Source organism: Ctenocephalides felis, unplaced genomic scaffold (genome assembly GCF_003426905.1).
Source record: "Ctenocephalides felis isolate EL2017-DRISC unplaced genomic scaffold, ASM342690v1 CF-g0.4_SCAFFOLD_03571, whole genome shotgun sequence".
NCBI lineage: Eukaryota > Metazoa > Arthropoda > Insecta > Siphonaptera > Pulicidae > Ctenocephalides > Ctenocephalides felis.
In genome coordinates, this window is record NW_020539725.1 from 54,054,979 (window position 1) to 54,071,911 (window position 16,933).

Consider the following 16,933-nt stretch of genomic DNA (forward strand, 5'->3'; position numbering starts at 1 on the left):
AGAAAAGGTAATTTAATATTTTGTTTATTAAAGAAGATAACACCTTTTCAGTCTGTTCTCTCAAAAACTGAATTGCCAAGATTTGCACTTTTTGCACCGTATCTTCGAAACCGCTGAACCTGCTATCCCAAAAACAGCAAGTCTCCTGAATGTTTCTTGCATCATCCAAATCCGTTGATCCATGCACTTGAAATCGTCGACGAAAATTTGTATCTGCACATACATCTAGTTTTTCTAAGGTATGCCAACATGTTCAACTAAATATTTTCTTTATGATTTAGGACCGACGTCTTGAGCAACAGGCAGAAGCAAGTCGTCTGGACAAAGAAACATGTGAACGAGTCACAGCAGCTATGCTATTGCAAGGACATATCGAGAAACTTCTTCCAGGATTGTTGGAAGTAAGTGATAAATATAGAAAATTATACAATTTATATATTCCATTATTTGATATAAGAAACAACGCTTCCACAATTTTTTTTATCGACTCAGACTTCATAAAACAACCTTATAGTCGATTCATATTGATTAAATATTGCCAACCCTTTTTTGGTGTTGAACCTACATCAACTCTCAATTCATACCTATATTAAAAACTTGTAAAGATGAGTTTTACTTCTCTGCTTTAGAATTTCACAAAGAAAACTTATTTTTTCAACATAGTTCAATAGTTCATAGTTCAATAATATTATTAATTAAAAATAAATTAATGATTCTCCAAAGAATGTGCCGTGTGGTGAAGGATTCACTGGTTTGGGAGGTCAAGAGACTGCCAAATGGATTTGCAAAGAAGTTGCCTATGAACTTGGAAAAGTCGTGGATAGTAGAGAGGTTTTGGAAGGTAAAAATAATCACAAATGTTGTAGAAAATAATTAATCAGACTATTACAAAAACCTTTTTCCAAAAATACAAATACTATCTATAGTATAATATTATTGGACAGTTTAATCAAACAAATTTTAATAATTTTGGAGGCAATAAAATTTTTAATAAATATTTTATCTTTGACTTTTTGATTGAATTACAAATACAAAACCATTATATTAGTGAAATATATTCTTTCATGAAACAACAAATATGAAATTCAATTGATTCACAGGGTGTCTCAGAACATAATATGAAGCCGATACAGAGTGATAGTATTGATAAAAAATATCATAAAAAATAAAAACAATTATCGCACGTAGTAAAAAATTATGAGCTTACAAAAGCAACCTAGAGTTTTGGTAATAAAGTGACCATTTTTTGGTTATTGTTGTTATTTTTTGGTAATTTTGTTTATTTATGCTTTGGATCCGTAATCATGAATAACTGTCCTAGGAGCCCAGTTTGTAGTACTTGGTTAACCCAAGTTTTCTAAAATTAAGACTTTTGAAAAAAATGCACTAATATGTGTTGGCAAGTTTATCACAATTTGGTGCATTTGATCTTTGTTATTATCCATATTATTTTTAAGGTTTTATTTTAGGATGATGCTATTAGATATTTTACCATTTATACATTTTACCATAAGTACATTTTGTTTGAAGTAAGGCCTCTTGAAGCAATTTTTGAGTCTTAATTCTAGAAAACTTTTAGTATTTTTGACTGAGGTCTGAGCAATGTTACGGATCTAAAGCTTAAATGAGTAAAATCAATAAAAATTAACCACAATAACCAAAAATTGGACACATTTGCATGAACGCCCTAGGTTACATTTAAAAGATTATAGCTTTCAAACTACGTGAGATAAATTCCATTCCCAACGTTTTTCATTATAGTTATCATCAATATCATCACCCGTTGAGTTCTGGGACATCCTGTGTATTGGTATGAATTGGTATTTGTACGTCGAGCGTCAAATATGTTGACGAATTTGGAACGTTAATTGTAAAGTTTTAATTGCATTTTTAACTCTGATTTTATATTTTTAGATATCGTACGTGATATTGTGGTAAAACGAGCAATCGCTTACAAAGATCTGCATGAACTTCAAATTGAAGAACTTGATGTCTGTGAAGAAGGTGAAGGTGAAGAACATGAGTCAATGGGAGAAGCTGAAATTGATTCGGATATTTGTGAGCCGATAGAAATGACTGCTCACTGATGACAAAATTTATAAAAAAAAATATTGCTAATTTTCTGTAAATTCTTAGTAGCTCTTTTATAGACACTAACAAACTTTTGGTTAGTATTTTTTAATTATTTAAAATTTTATAAGAACGTTTATAAAAATTGCAAATCTGCAAATTTGTGCAAGTGTTTTATGCAAATTTATATATTTTTGTTGACTTATTAAAATTGAATATATTATATATTTTTATTCTGTTAACATTAATTTTCTTATAAGAATTGTTTCAGAATTTACTTTCAAATTAACTATTATTAGTAGTAATATTGTAAATAAACTAAAACTTACTCATAAATAGTATATAAGTAGTTTTTATAACTAATAAAACAATACAATTAATTATTCAGGAAGAACGAGTGGGAGAAGATTTATATTACAATATTTTTTGAATTGCAAAAAAATAAAAATAAAAACAAATTATTGTAATAAAACTTAACGAAAAAATAATATTTTGCATGTAAATCATTTGAGGTTCTGAAAACAGACTAAGGGCCCATTCGGCGGTAACATAGCCGATAACATAGCGTTGTTATGGCAACGCGATATTGTCCTTTCTTGGTACTAAAAACTGTAGAAATGCTATCTATTTGTTGTACGATCAGGCGTTTTACACATAAAACTGTATGTTATAGATGCGGATCACAAAGATGCAGTTATAACTTTCACAGCAAATAGATAACATTTTTACAGTTTTTAATACTAAGAAAGCAGAATAAAATAGCTTTGCCATAACAACACTATGTTACCGCAGAATTGACCCCTTAACCTCAAGAATACCATTATATGAGATGAGTTCAAAAAGTACTCAAAATTTTTAAAATTCTCGGGTCTAAAGAGTCCGATTGTCAAAATTTTTGTATTTTTTGTTAAACATAAAGCATGATAAAACTTTCAACTATATTCACTGCATACTTTGAACTGCATGTATACCAAAACAATTTTTTTTTTGACAATCTGACTCTCCTGACCAGAGAAATTTTTTTAAATTTTATTTTGGAACTTAAATTGAAACTTTCAACAACTGTTTTCCGAAAAACTTAATAACAATAAAAGCAATTAAATTTTGTACCCTAAAAAGTTCTCTTTTTTATCTTGGCCCTTTCTTTTTATACTTTTTAATCAGATTTTGGCAAGTTTGCCTCATTATAAAAATGGATTAATATTATAAATGTACACACCTATGATTTATACTAAATTTTGTAAAAAAACATCGTAATCTAGAACTAGTAATTATTTAATTATCGTTATAGCTTATAATATGAAATAGGCCTATGTTATTAAAATTCTCAAACATTTTTGTATAAAGTTATTTATATCCTACAAACCGATCACAATATATCTAAGCAAACCTCGTTACTAGATTGAAATATGTATAATATATGTTTGCTTATATCTTAATTATTAGCTTTAGATATAGAAAGTATATATTAGTTGCAATACACATAATTTTAATCAGTTTTTGAAAATAAATATTTTATATACCGTTATAAATTTTGTTGATGTATTTTATTTTGTGTTGTGTTTATGTTTTCGACTTCAAACAAACATTACGTTCTAGTCTCTCGAGTTGTTTTATATGTACTTCCATTTGAAGAATTGGACAGAATGTACTAAAGTACACGTATTGTTTATAAAACTAAATAAAATTTTAAGAATTTATGTTAATGTTTATTAACATAAAAATAGTATTCATCAAACTCACTAATAAGAAATCGCTTATACTAGTACATTATTATTATTAAAATTTGTTATTCAATTTGTATACAATATAATTCGCTTACCTTGACAGCCATCAAAATCCTTCGCAATCACAACCATTTTATATTATTTTCTAGAATAACAACCACAATATATTTCTTACAACTTTTCAGTTTTTGTTATTTTCAATCATTAATTAGCAACTAGATTAAATTAACACTAATTAACTAATAAATTATACTTGTTTTAATATCAACGACCAAAATAAATTTACACGATGACGCCAGAACTGACATGAACTACTAAAGCACGTTTGAGAAATGCAACAGGATGCAAGGATGCAACCATAGATAAATAAACATGAAGTGAGGCATAGATGAGAGACATGTCATTTGACACTTGACACTTTATTTTTTTTATCTATGACCTAACATCTAGATAAATAAACATAATATTTATTTATCTTTAATCTCTCGTTTAATGAACGATGTTTATTTATCTACGACTTGACACACGAACTAAAAGAACCGGCATCGGTTCTTCAGAGTCTGCTTCTAAGTTCATTGTAGTTGATGTGATTGCCGTATGCAAATTGAGGCGCCAAATTTGAAATTAATAATTCTGTTTTTGAATATTACATAGATTATTTATTCGTGGATTCTGCGTAGTATGTAGTTTTTAAACTGTACCATACGCAAAAAATTAGTATACTATTGCATAAATTAGTTAAATTAATTGTAAAATTGTGCTGAAGGGTTGAAAAACCCTAAAAACTTTAACGAATATCTATTGTATCTATTATCGTTTTCTATGTTAATCGTGCTAATAATTTATTTAAACAACATTAATTAATTAAATATAATTAAAAATGAGAAACTCACGCTAATAACTAAAAGTGAGTCAAACTTGTAAATTTTGAATACAATTATTAATGTTTATCATTATTAGTGAGTCAAAGTGAATTTGTTACTGTTTAAATGTATGAATATTTTTAACTTATATAATCATCATTTTTCTTAAAATAATTTACTGGAAATCTCATTTATTAAAAGCTATAAAAAATATTGTTTTTAGAATAGTAATATAATAATGCAAAATACAACCCTTTTTGAACGAGTTGAAATAGTAAATCGATTATGAGCAAAAAAACGCCAAAAATATATTCATTCAACTTTGTTACAAAACTAACTAAAATATAGATAAATAACGAAATAATAACTTAAATGCATTTTATATCTATTCACCAACTGCAGATGTATTTTCAAAATATTGATTTCGCATAGATTTCAACCTGTCCCAAAAAACAAGGCACAAGACAGTGTGGGGTGCTCCACGAACATATTGCGGTATAAATCCTTTGTAAAGACCCCGAATTCCTTCTGTATACCAAGTTTTCAGCAAACAATCCAGAACGTTTTTATACAGCAGACCTCGACCATTAGAATCGACTCCTGAAAATCAATAAATATATACGTAATGCCAATAAAAATTTGCTAAAATATGTGTTACCTTGATTATAAAGTCGAGTAGAAACAACATCAAACGGTGTCATGCAACAGACCATAACTGCACCACTCAAAAAACTTGCCAAAAATGCACATAATATTGGTTTTTCTTTAAGTTTCTGTAATATAAATTCATATAATCAATCATAATCGATAAATTGCTTAAATATGAAAATTAATTTTAATACTAATACTAAATTTATATTCCATTATGTTTGGAAGAAAATCTCTTAAGATTTTCGTTTATTAATAAATACCAAAAAATATTAGATATTCTAAAAAAATAATGGATAAGTGAAGTTTGCCAAATTTTTTTACTTAGGTTGCACAGTTTGTATTATATAAACCTACATTTATTGAGGAATTGTTTCTTCCTCATAAATTTTTAGAAATTTGCACAGCCATAAAATGATCATGAATAATAAAAAATTAAGTTATTTTTCAACTTTAGTATTTTTCACCAAGCACTAATAGTCCACTCATTATAATAAGTTCACCTCGGAATTCGAGATACTCAGATGTAAGTTTGTAAATACTTTTATATAGACACCTTAAAGTTGTCTCAAAATCACATATGATATTGTAGCCCTAGCATATGTAGATTTTGAGATAACTTTAGTGTGTCAATATACAAGTACTTACAGACTCCCAGCTGGGTATTTGGAATTCCGAGATTTTTACCTTATTTAAGCTTAAATGACCAGACTATAAGAAAAATAAAAAAAAACAAAATGATCCATACAAACCGGAGATTGATTCTCTAACAGTTGTTTGCTTTTACCAAAAGTTGATAGCTGCGCCGAAGAAGCGACTGCTGTTCTAGGAATAGTGCCTTCTAATCCTCTCCACAAACCTATCAAAGTAATGAACTTTAATATATCAAGTATAAATTGAACTACTGTATTATTGATAATTAGCAAAAAAATTAAATGTGGCATGTGAATGTATTTAATTTAATTTAATGTATAATTTGAATGTACTTGGGTATAATACGGATTGGTCAATAAATTAATACCATTGACATAGACATATAACTTGAATATGTTAAATATACACCTTTAATTCCGTATTTTTTATAAATATGACCAAGCGCTGACAACCATCCTCCATTGTGCTGGTGCTGATGGCCAACAGCTAAATCCACACGACTACAAAATAATTTGAAATCAAATTCAATATGCTGAGTAAAGATTTTTTTCTTGTCATATTTTTTTATCATGGTACCTGCACTGAGCCTGAATTTGTGTTTTAATCAAATAAAATGGGCTGCCGACTGCTGCACCACAAACCCCGCAAGTGGCACCGCAAAGCACTGATAAAAATGGATTCACAGTTCCTTCGGCATCTCTGGTCCAACCGGCATTGTCCAACGTTTGAAATAAACCCAATCTACGAAAGAATTAATCATATTTATTAGGTGATCAAATAATAAAAAATGGACTGATAAATAATAAACGTTTTTAAATTAAAATGGAAATCAACATCGGCAAATCGAAGGTGATGGGTATCTTGAAATGAGGTAAATCCCTTAGGAGAACGGTAGGAAATCGAGAATTGGAAGATGTAGATCACTTCAAACATTTAGGAGGCATTGCCCTCTCTATATAAAACATTTTAATATAACTTCATAGTTAATGATAGATTCTTATAAAGTACATTTTAGTATTAGTGAATACCACCTGACTGATGATTATGAGTTATATTACGAAATTAGAGATTCTAGTTTGAAAAAATTAATGCCATGAGTTTTTTTTTAATAGTTATTATTGTATGCATACCTAGTACCGTTTAGAACAAATTGAAACATCAAAGCAGGAGTCAGACCTTTCTGCAATGCCAAAATACCATCTGCCTTGGCAACCACCCACATAGCATGACCTACGCCACGGTAGTGTATTGGATGAGATCCAGGAGTAGCAAGCTCACCCTATTCAATAAACAATACATTTCTGATAAATTCTCGTTAAAATAATATTTCGTTGGAATGATTTAGTCTACCCATACCAAATTGTTAAAGGGTGTTATAAAATATTTCAAACAAAAATACTCGATAAATGATTTTCTATAATTAAATTATGAAAAATTTAAAATCTAGATTGATGATACTCAAACATTTGATATTATTAATGATGATAAATACAATAACTTCAAATTCTAATTTACTTTCGATATTGAAGGTTTCATTATAATTTACCTGCTTAAAATTTACAGTAATTGCATAGTATACTATATACTCTTACTCTTCTTTGTTTTCGAAATTTAGATCAATTCAGTTTATTCTATTTATGATATTCTATTATGAAATAAGTTGTTTTTTTATCTTGTAACTAAAAACATATTCGTGACGAATACCCTGAGGTCCCAACGTTGTGTAATATTATTTTAAATTATGTTGATTTTTTTCATTATCGACGTAAAATCAGTATAAAATTTACCTGCAACTGCATCCTGGTCTTGATAACATCGAATGGGTTGCTAAATATTCCTGCACCCATTGCAGCTACACCACCCAATAAAAAATCCATTGCAGCTGTTATATATCTACTTGATATGAGATGTTAAGAAATTTCAACTTAATTGGACATTTTACATAATCTGAAATAAATAATATCATATTATAGTAATTTTGCATATGTGAAAAATATACTTCACAGATTTAATTAAAATTGAAAATCACAAAAAAATGTTACAGTTATTCTCTACTATTGTAATTCTTTTCTTAGATAATTATATAAGATTCTTTAGGAATTTAAAAATTTCCGAATACAAATGTCCAAAGGTGGGTTTAAACAGTCTTTTACATTGGTATATATTCTTTTACTTTCATATAATAGAATTTATATGGGTCAGAAACCCATGATTAATTATGTTATAAATTGCTGAAAAACCGTTTTAAACAATATTAATATCAAAAATTTAAATATAATATCGTGGTAGTATTGTAATAATAATCACAAATATATAAAATTAAATAGCAACTCAACTGTAATAAATTGTAAATAGCGATTTACGCTAGAACTCACTATCAGCAAATTTAATAGAAAAAGGTCTAGTCATTTTGTAAATATCCGACCACATTTAATATTTGCTTAATATTCTTTGGTGGCTTTGTGGAACACAGTTTACATATTTTAAAGCCAATGATGTATCAAACTTGATCATGCCTAATTAAGAAAAGAAAATAATTTAATACTAAATCAATAAAGTAATCATACGTCCCGGTTTAGCCAGGACAGTCCCGGATTTTCACGAGAGTGTCCCGGGTTTTTCTAAAAGCAAAATTAGTCAAGGGTTTTCGAATACTCTAGATTTTTTTTGCATAGTTTTATTGTCAATCAAAATAAAATACATTTTTTAAGACAATATGATGTTGGTGTTAATGCATTTAAGAGATTATCTCCTATGAGATACTTTAGATTTAAATTAAATCTTTGAAATTATTTGTAATATAATTAAAACTACCCATTAAATATCGGAAAATGATACGTTATGATTGAGAAAACTGTCAAATAAAAAAAATTAAAAAAATTAAATGAGCATTTTGACTAACTGGTGGAAGAGCTAATTTTTTCAAGTTAATGATCAAGAGAATTAAACCGAATTTTATACAAGGCTTAAAAGCAAAAAAACATATGGATCGAAATATAAGAATAAGAAAAGCAAGATATAATTATTATCATAGGTAAAAGAAGAGTATATATATAACAGATAAAGTTTTGAAGATTGAATAGTAAAATTGTATCATTTTTATTTTTTTTTTTTATTTTTCGAAAATGATTCAGATTTCATTTTTAATTCTGACTAAAGTTCTAATACACAAATATAAAATCATATTTAAGTTATTTAGTGTAACCACCTCGGATTAGCTTAACTAACTCTAAAATCCGCTTACCTGCGATAAAGTATTTAGATCCAAGTTTTTACAACATTTCATCAGTTTTATTTTTATCACAAAATAAAATCTATCAACTACTCTTTCTCGTTAGTTAAATATATTATTATTTTAAAATAATCGAACTCTCATACGCACTCTGATGTGAAACCAATCAAAACAAATTAAAATAATTCGGCTTTGTTCCAGCATCATGTCGCAATGCCACTAATTTTTCGATGTGCCGAAAAATATCATTTAACGTGTTTTTATGATGTTCAGTAATCCCGAAAAAAACATTCAACTACGTAATTGTAGAACAAACAGACAACACGCACGAACTGATGTAGACACCTTGTGATAATCGTGGGTTCAATTGAAAAGATTCGGTGATATTTTCGATGAAGGCACTGCGAACAATTACTTGAGGTATATTTTTTTAAATAAAATACTGTAACAATTATTTTTTTTAAATATTTATAACAGTTTTATATTTATTCAGTTCATTACTAGAAAATCTTCGACTCTTTGGACGATTTTAATTTTGTTTTCCAGCCTCAATATTTACGAACCAATGTGTTCGTGAAAGCATGTGTAACATACGAATCTAAACGAGTTCTAGAAATAGAACGATGAATTTCATTTCGATGCAACGCATTTGCCACAGGATAAAGTTCACATTTATAAAAAAAATGCAGCCTATACAAACATTTAAAAAAGACCGAATATTATAGCAATACTAGTTGACCCGACATAAGTTGTTGCCATAAAAAGTGAATCTAGTACTAGTGAGGTGCATGGCATCGTGCCTTAAGGCAAATTGCTGGAACTTCCCGTACCTTAATTAAAAATCTTGGTACGGAACCCAGAAAAATTTACACCAAATGTGTACACATTAATAAAATTTCTATAAAATATCTGATAATTTGATGTACATATGTCCAATAAACATTTTTAACCGCCAAATGACATTTTTTTAACTTATTTTCATTGAGAGTCCATAACCGCTGGATCTGCCTTCCCAAAAATTTAATCAAATCTTTATCTTGCCAATTGACAAACATTTTACTTGTATTAATACAAGTAAAATGTTTGCCTGAAATCGTCGACGAAAATTTGTATCCGCGCACACACAGCCATTTTTTCTAAGGTACGCCAAAATGTTCAAAAACCTTTGAAACGTAAAGATATATAGAAATTCTCGATTTTTTGCGATTACTATAACTGGCCCTACAAGAAGTTAAAAAAATATTTCGTATAAAAATAACTGATTGCCAATAAGTGAAAGAGGCACCAAACAAAAAATAATGTATAGTTTACCCACTGCAAAGCATGTCACATATAAATGATTTCGGGTCATATTAGTAGTACTTGCAAAAGCCAACCTAATCTGAAACTGATTCTATTGAAATTGAATTGGCACATTTAAAGATTCAAGATATTATTACCTCGCTTTTCATTAATTTATTAATTTTTAAATAACGAAGCAAAATCCGGTCAGTCATTTTTAAATTATATTGATATGCTGCATGCCCGTCAGTCAATTTGCTGACTGAGATTGAAAAAAATTGAGAGAGTAGAAAATTTTACAGTTTCCTACCAAAAACTATTGTATCTTCAGATTTTAATATTCAATCTCTATATTAACTTCCCGTAGGGCAAGTTATTGTAATCGTCTAAAAATCGAAATTGAAAAATTTTGCATTTCTTCACGTTTTGAAGGTATGTTCAGAAACCTTCAACTGGCATACCTTAGAAAAAATTTATGTATGTATGTATGGATACAATTTTTCATCCACGTTTTCGGGCGCACGGATCAACCGATTTGTATGGTTCAAAAAACATTCGATTCCTATTGATAGGGAGATGTGCTGATTAATTTTTGGGAAAAGTCGGTCCAGTCGTTTCGGAGTTACAGAGCATAGAGTGCAGAAAATATAAATCGAGATTTTGAGAGAACGGAGCATCCGAATCGAATGATTCAGAAAGCTTTCAATTCATAATAAGAGAGAAGTGGTGATTAGTATTTGGCAAAGCAATTTCCAGCCGCAGAAAAATGTGCAAAAAATGGAGGTTTTTGAAAGAAATAAGATTCGATTTGGATGATCAAAATACTTTCTGCTTGTGTTGACAAAAAAATTGTTTTTGGGAAAAGTAAAATGAAATTTGTATATTTCAATTTTTTTTTAATTTGCAGTGAAAAATATTTTTGAATATCGAAAATAATTCAGATTTTCAAAATTTTAACTCAATGCGGAAAGTTCCAGCAAATTGCCTCAAGGCGCGATGCCATACACCACTAGTTTTTTTTTGTGAAAAATGCTCTTTATGCAAACCATTTATCAACTATAAATTGTTTGTGCGCATTGGGAAATACTTGTACAAAGTACACGACTTTTAAAGTTTTGAAATAGGAACAATTAAACAACCAATTACGATATCATGAAACTTTTGAAATACAGAAAAAAAAACTTTTTCTCCAACAGTGTACTGTATTTATACAAATTGTTCATTCTTAATATTATTACTATCTTAAATCTCTACTTACTTACTTAATTGCTTAGATCTAAATCAAATAAATATTACAAATCTGAGTTAACACTAAATTAAACCATTTAACAAATTCATACTAATTCATACAAGAGTATTGGTAATCTACATTTTGTTTTCATTTATGAAAGCACATAAATTGATAAACAAAATGTTTTTATATTTAAAATGCACACACAATAGAAACAATGTGATAGCTGGTATGCTAATCAACTACTATAAATCTTAATCTAGCAATCAAGTTTTGTAGAAAATTTGAAAATATTCAGTATTTACAGCCGCAGAAAAAAGCCTTACCTATCACATCTACAACGCTCTCCATAGTAAATGCATTTGTAAAATTGGACATTCATAACTACTGAAATATGTATTTCAGTAACATTTCCAGTAAACAACAATGCTTCCAGATCAGATCACATTTCCTGAATAAACATTTAGGGAAAAACCTTGCACATTTGTCATAATTAGTAAATATTTAATATGTATCAAATAATTATCCAATGAAGTATTTAAAGTACCGATCATCAGGCGATCATGCATTCTGAGATCAATAATAATTAAATAGTGCAAAAGAACTAAAATATATATACACATTTTAAAAATAGAGCCAATATATGTTATCTCCTCTATGATATTCCCAATCATTACATAAGATATTTATGATAATACGGTTCCTCACTGGTGTTTATAGGATTAACAATATTCAAAGCAATTGGTCTTGGCGGTGGAGCTAACAATTGGGTTCTAAAAGGTACTTGTTGTACATCATACATTTTTAAACAATCTACGCCAGCAGATGGTACAACTGGAACCGCTTGATTTTTATCTAAAGGTGGCATCAGCGATGTGGCATGATGTAATGTTGTTGAATTATGATGTTGTAAAGGTAAATTTGTTGTTTGTTGATGAATTGGTAAGGGGTGATTTATAACTGGCTGATGTTGGTGAACTGGTGGAGGCTGGATAACATTTTCACTACGCTGCTCGTTTTGTTGATTTTGTGTTTTTCTATTGGAAATTTGTTCACCTAAATGTACCTTCTTTTTATGATTCATCTGCAAAGACATACAGTAATCAAATGTATTAAAAATTTTAACTACTGATTTAAAACTTGCTTATTTATAACATATATCAATAAATATACTTATGTGTAAATATGTTACTTTATACAGTTTTTGCTTTATTATTACTTACCATATCACGTCCACGACTAAATGATTTTCCACATATATCACAATGATGATTTTTGATACCAGTATGAGTTACCATATGTCTACTGAGATCTCCCGGAGTTATGAATCCTTTATTGCATACAGGACATACTTGGTCTCGAATACCTTTATGAATTTTTTGATGAGCTTGAAAATTGCCTAGTGCTGAGAATTGTTTGCTGTAAATAGCAAATATAAAATATTTCAGATTGAAAAATTGTCATATAAGTATATGCATATTCACAATATAACCAAAGTTGATGTCATTTATTTTTTAAAATTATATATTATTCAAACATTTTAGTAATAGCAGACATCATAACTTTTACCTGCAAATTTCACATTGGAATGGTTTTTCTCCTGTATGAGTTCTAATATGTATGGCTAGATTATGTTTTTGTGCAAACCTACGTGTACAATATGTGCAAGCAAAAGGACGTTCACCTGTATGAGTTCTGAAAGAAACACATTAAATATAATTAATGAACTTAAATAAATAATTAAAGTGAACTAAATGAAGTGTAATTTAATGTAATCTTTTATCACCTTATATGCATCTGCAATTGTGCAGCACATTTGAAAGTTTTTTGGCACTCGTAGCAGGTCTGAGGTACTTTTGGCAATGTTTTTGGTCCACGTTTTTTGCACTCATCAGGAGCTTTTCTCTTATACCTTGTACGTTTTGGTGTTTTCCTGTAATAACCAAGAAAATAAGCAAAATCAGTTTAGTTATATATACTTATAATTATACAAAATATACTACTAACGTTTTCTTAGCTTTTTTATCTTTGGAATTTTCATCGGAGCCATTTCCAGTTAGCGTTGGCCAAGGTTCATCAGTCATAGTTGCTACTTCCTGCCCTCTGAAAAAAATTAGTTATTAAATTAATATACAAACATAAATACCAGAGACTTCAATCAGTCTGAGATATATAAAGTTTATATTAAAATTCAAATAAAAAAAAGCTTTCTATATAAAGACATCATTATAAGTTATCAATATTTAAAGACATCATTATAAGTTATAAATGATAATAAAAAATAATTATTGATCTTTGTATATGTACTCACAATTTTCTCATTTCCAAACCTAAGAAGTGCCTTAGTCGTGCATCAGAACTTTCGCATTGTTGCAGAAAATGGTAAGCCACACCTAAACGATATATGCAATTATTGCATATTGAAGGAGGCATACCGTCATCTTTCAAAACCTATATATTTTAAATTAAATTTTAGTTCATAGATCATATATATAGTTATATATTATACTAGATAATTGAATTTCTCCAAAATGTGTGGACCACACTTTGTGAATATTTATTTTTGATATAATAAGGTTGACATAAAAATAGTTTAATATCAAAGAAAAATTTGAAATATTGAAAAAGGCAAAGAAGAAAATGATATTAAACATTTAAGATACAAAATAAATCAAATACATAAAAATTCAAATAGATTGTAATACATTAAATTAATAGTCTTTAAACAAAATTAGCCTTTTTGTTTAAAAAATTATAATCATAAAAATATTAGGCATATCTGTACATTAATTTAACAATTATAGGCAATAATGTAATACAACAAGCAATAACAAAATATATATGCACTAGATGAACATATAAAATTAATAAATCAACATATAATATACACCAAAAAATAATAACCTTTATTTTGGCACACATCCACATCATATGAGAAGGCATAACAGCAAAATCCGTGCTAAATAAGGACATTGTAGCACCATCTTCTAAACAAACACGACAAAGTTTAATAACATCAAGTTCCATATTTTTAATTTACAATGAGGATAATAAATAAATAAAAAATAGTAGGTTTTTACGTCTGTCAGAAAGCAGTTTTTGTTTACTTCGTGTCCTTTGAGTCATAGAGTATTCCACAGGACGAAGCTTTGAGCTTTATAGATAGGACACAACATGGCGGTTAATATTTTTGAAAAGCTCGTTGTCTTAATAAATGGAAGTCATTTATTTAATGTTATTATATATACTAATAATTCATGCGTACTTATTATTATAAATTTAAATATGTACTTATTATTATGCATTAAATAATTTAAATTTAAATCATTTATTTTTGAACGCCTTGCGCCTAACTTCGTGTTTGTGTTTTTTCGTTATTTTTATTCTATGTTTTTATCTGGTTGGTAGAGAAGTTAGATCATGTCATAGATGGCAACACTTTCTCATTTCAAATTTTGAAGGATAATACTCATACAGAATTTATAACCTCAAAGTTGTGGAAACAAATTGGTCCGTGAATTTGAAACAATTGAGATAAATTATAAATAATAATGTCTATAATTTTAAGAACATATCGACGAGGTTCAAGGCTCCAGCCTGTTTTATCTCGCCTTTGTAGTACTGAGACACAACAACCAAGTGAAACAGATAAATCCAAACTAGGTGGCTTTGCACAAGCTTTTGAAAAGTATACATCAGAGAAAACCGAGGAAAAAGTAGAAGAAAAGCAGACATTCGCTGCCTTATTGAGAAACTCTAAATTTATTGATGTAAGGAGTGATATTAACTTATGTTTATGTGATTGCTTGAACAGAATTCGTATACATATCAAAAAGTTATCAGAATAATGCTCATATATTATTCCATCATTACAATAAAATTAATTCCACGTGCATTTTGCATTTATATCTTAATCGTATATTGCACGTTACATGCATATGATTTTGTTGTTTCGATTCCATCTATATCGATATTAATTGTATCGTCTACTATTAGATATAAATATAAGAGATATTTTAATTTATGATTCAATGAGTGTAGTAATCAATATTGTATTATAACATTCATAATTGTCTAATAGTATTTTTATCTATTATAGCTTGGAGATCCTGCAGATAAAATAGTGACTGGTAAAATATACCACATAGTCGGTGACGATCTATATATAGACTTTGGTTGGAAATTCCATGCTGTATGCTCTAGACCTCAGAAAAATAGCGAGTATGTATTCGCTTTTGAATATATTTTGAATGTTACTTCATTGTATTTAAATTAAATTAAAATTGTATTTCTATTACGATTTCATTTTCAGAGATTATGTTCGTGGTGCACGTGTCAGGCTTAGGGTAAAAGATCTTGAATTATCAACGAGATTTTTGGGATCTGAAAAAGATTTGACAATATTAGAAGCTGATGCAGTACTTTTAGGACTAATTTCATCGCCTGCTCGAAGTGCTCAAGCAAATGCAGAAACAAAATAAAAGAATTTGTATCAGGATTATATAGTTAATACATTGTAAATAAATAAATTATATATATTATACTTAATACGTAAATTTATTTTATTTTGTATTTATTTGAAATATTGTGAGGGATAAACGAAATCAATACTAATAGCAAATTAGGTGTTGGCAGTATTTTGTCTTAAGGCAAGTTGCAAAAACACATAGTCCATTATTCCAAATTTCAATGAATTTTTATAATTAAACCACATTTTTGGTCCCATGGTGTTTTTTTGGGATGTTTGTTAAGACCATAAACTGCATAAAAATTTTCATCAAAGTAAAAAAAAAATTCAACAATTATATGCTATCAAATATATCAATCTAACTAGAAACTAATTATATTTCCAACTGATTTCTTTTGAACAGTTTTAAAATCGGATCAGAATTTTGGGATAAAACATGAATGAAAACTTTTGCACTTCCGAATGAGTATAAAAATACTTTTATCTTTTTTGGCTGAGAAAAACGTTGTGATATTCCAATTGGAATCTTATTTGAAAGATTCTGCATTAACTCATTTATCGCGGAAATGAAAACATTAAAACCAATCTCCAATGAAACACTGATTGCCTCCTAATCTACCGATAATTATCAAATAAGTTAGAAGAAACAATCGTCACCTCAGATGCAACAAAAACTATCTGGATTATGCAAAGAAGGTCTTACAGTCAAAGCCATACCAAAACAGCAGATATAGTCCAGTCATTTAAGCTTAAATTAGT

General features: G+C 28.5%; 3 protein-coding genes across 3 annotated transcripts; 1 reads left to right on the forward strand and 2 right to left on the reverse strand.

Annotated features, from left to right (window-relative positions):
* Positions 1-5,045: 5,045 nt before the first annotated feature.
* LOC113386275 (solute carrier family 25 member 35-like) lies at positions 5,046-7,839 on the reverse strand. The gene is made up of 7 exons (XM_026624066.1): positions 7,750-7,839; positions 7,093-7,241; positions 6,539-6,703; positions 6,350-6,462; positions 6,061-6,167; positions 5,319-5,433; positions 5,046-5,260 (listed from the first exon to the last, which is right to left on the reverse strand). Exons 1-7 carry the CDS (start codon positions 7,837-7,839, stop codon positions 5,046-5,048), a joined length of 954 nt encoding a protein of 317 aa, XP_026479851.1.
* Positions 7,840-12,379: 4,540 nt separating this feature from the next.
* Positions 12,380-14,736, reverse strand: LOC113386276 (zinc finger protein 436-like). The gene is made up of 7 exons (XM_026624067.1): positions 14,611-14,736; positions 14,018-14,157; positions 13,714-13,809; positions 13,493-13,639; positions 13,276-13,401; positions 12,930-13,125; positions 12,380-12,790 (listed from the first exon to the last, which is right to left on the reverse strand). Exons 1-7 carry the CDS (start codon positions 14,731-14,733, stop codon positions 12,380-12,382), a joined length of 1,239 nt encoding a protein of 412 aa, XP_026479852.1. The 5' UTR covers positions 14,734-14,736.
* Positions 14,737-15,163: 427 nt separating this feature from the next.
* On the forward strand, positions 15,164-16,198 carry LOC113385141 (28S ribosomal protein S28, mitochondrial-like). Its single transcript, XM_026622952.1, has 3 exons — positions 15,164-15,476; positions 15,806-15,927; positions 16,019-16,198. The coding sequence occupies exons 1-3, from the start codon at positions 15,258-15,260 to the stop codon at positions 16,185-16,187; spliced, it is 510 nt and encodes a 169-aa protein (XP_026478737.1). The 5' UTR covers positions 15,164-15,257; the 3' UTR covers positions 16,188-16,198.
* The last annotated feature ends 735 nt before the right edge of the window (positions 16,199-16,933 follow it).

Bases quoted from the DNA above. Each gene is read 5' to 3' on its own strand.
- LOC113386275 (XM_026624066.1), bottom strand. From the start codon at position 7,839: ATGGATTTTTTATTGGGTGGTGTAGCTGCAATGGGTGCAGGAATATTT. The intron at 6,704-7,092 runs GTATGCATACAA...ATTCTTTCGTAG, and splicing joins TTTGTTCTAAACGGTACTAG to ATTGGGTTTATTTCAAACGT. The intron at 5,434-6,060 runs GTTTGTATGGAT...TTTATATTACAG, and splicing joins TGTTAGAGAATCAATCTCCG to AAACTTAAAGAAAAACCAAT.
- LOC113386276 (XM_026624067.1), bottom strand. From the start codon at position 14,733: ATGGAACTTGATGTTATTAAACTTTGTCGTGTTTGTTTAGAAGATGGT. The intron at 14,158-14,610 runs GTTATTATTTTT...TAAAATATATAG, and splicing joins GGATGTGTGCCAAAATAAAG to GTTTTGAAAGATGACGGTAT. The intron at 12,791-12,929 runs GTAAGTAATAAT...ATGTCTTTGCAG, and splicing joins TTAGTCGTGGACGTGATATG to ATGAATCATAAAAAGAAGGT.
- LOC113385141 (XM_026622952.1), top strand. From the start codon at position 15,258: ATGTCTATAATTTTAAGAACATATCGACGAGGTTCAAGGCTCCAGCCT. The intron at 15,477-15,805 runs GTAAGGAGTGAT...TATCTATTATAG, and splicing joins GAAACTCTAAATTTATTGAT to CTTGGAGATCCTGCAGATAA. The intron at 15,928-16,018 runs GTATGTATTCGC...TTTCATTTTCAG, and splicing joins AGACCTCAGAAAAATAGCGA to AGATTATGTTCGTGGTGCAC.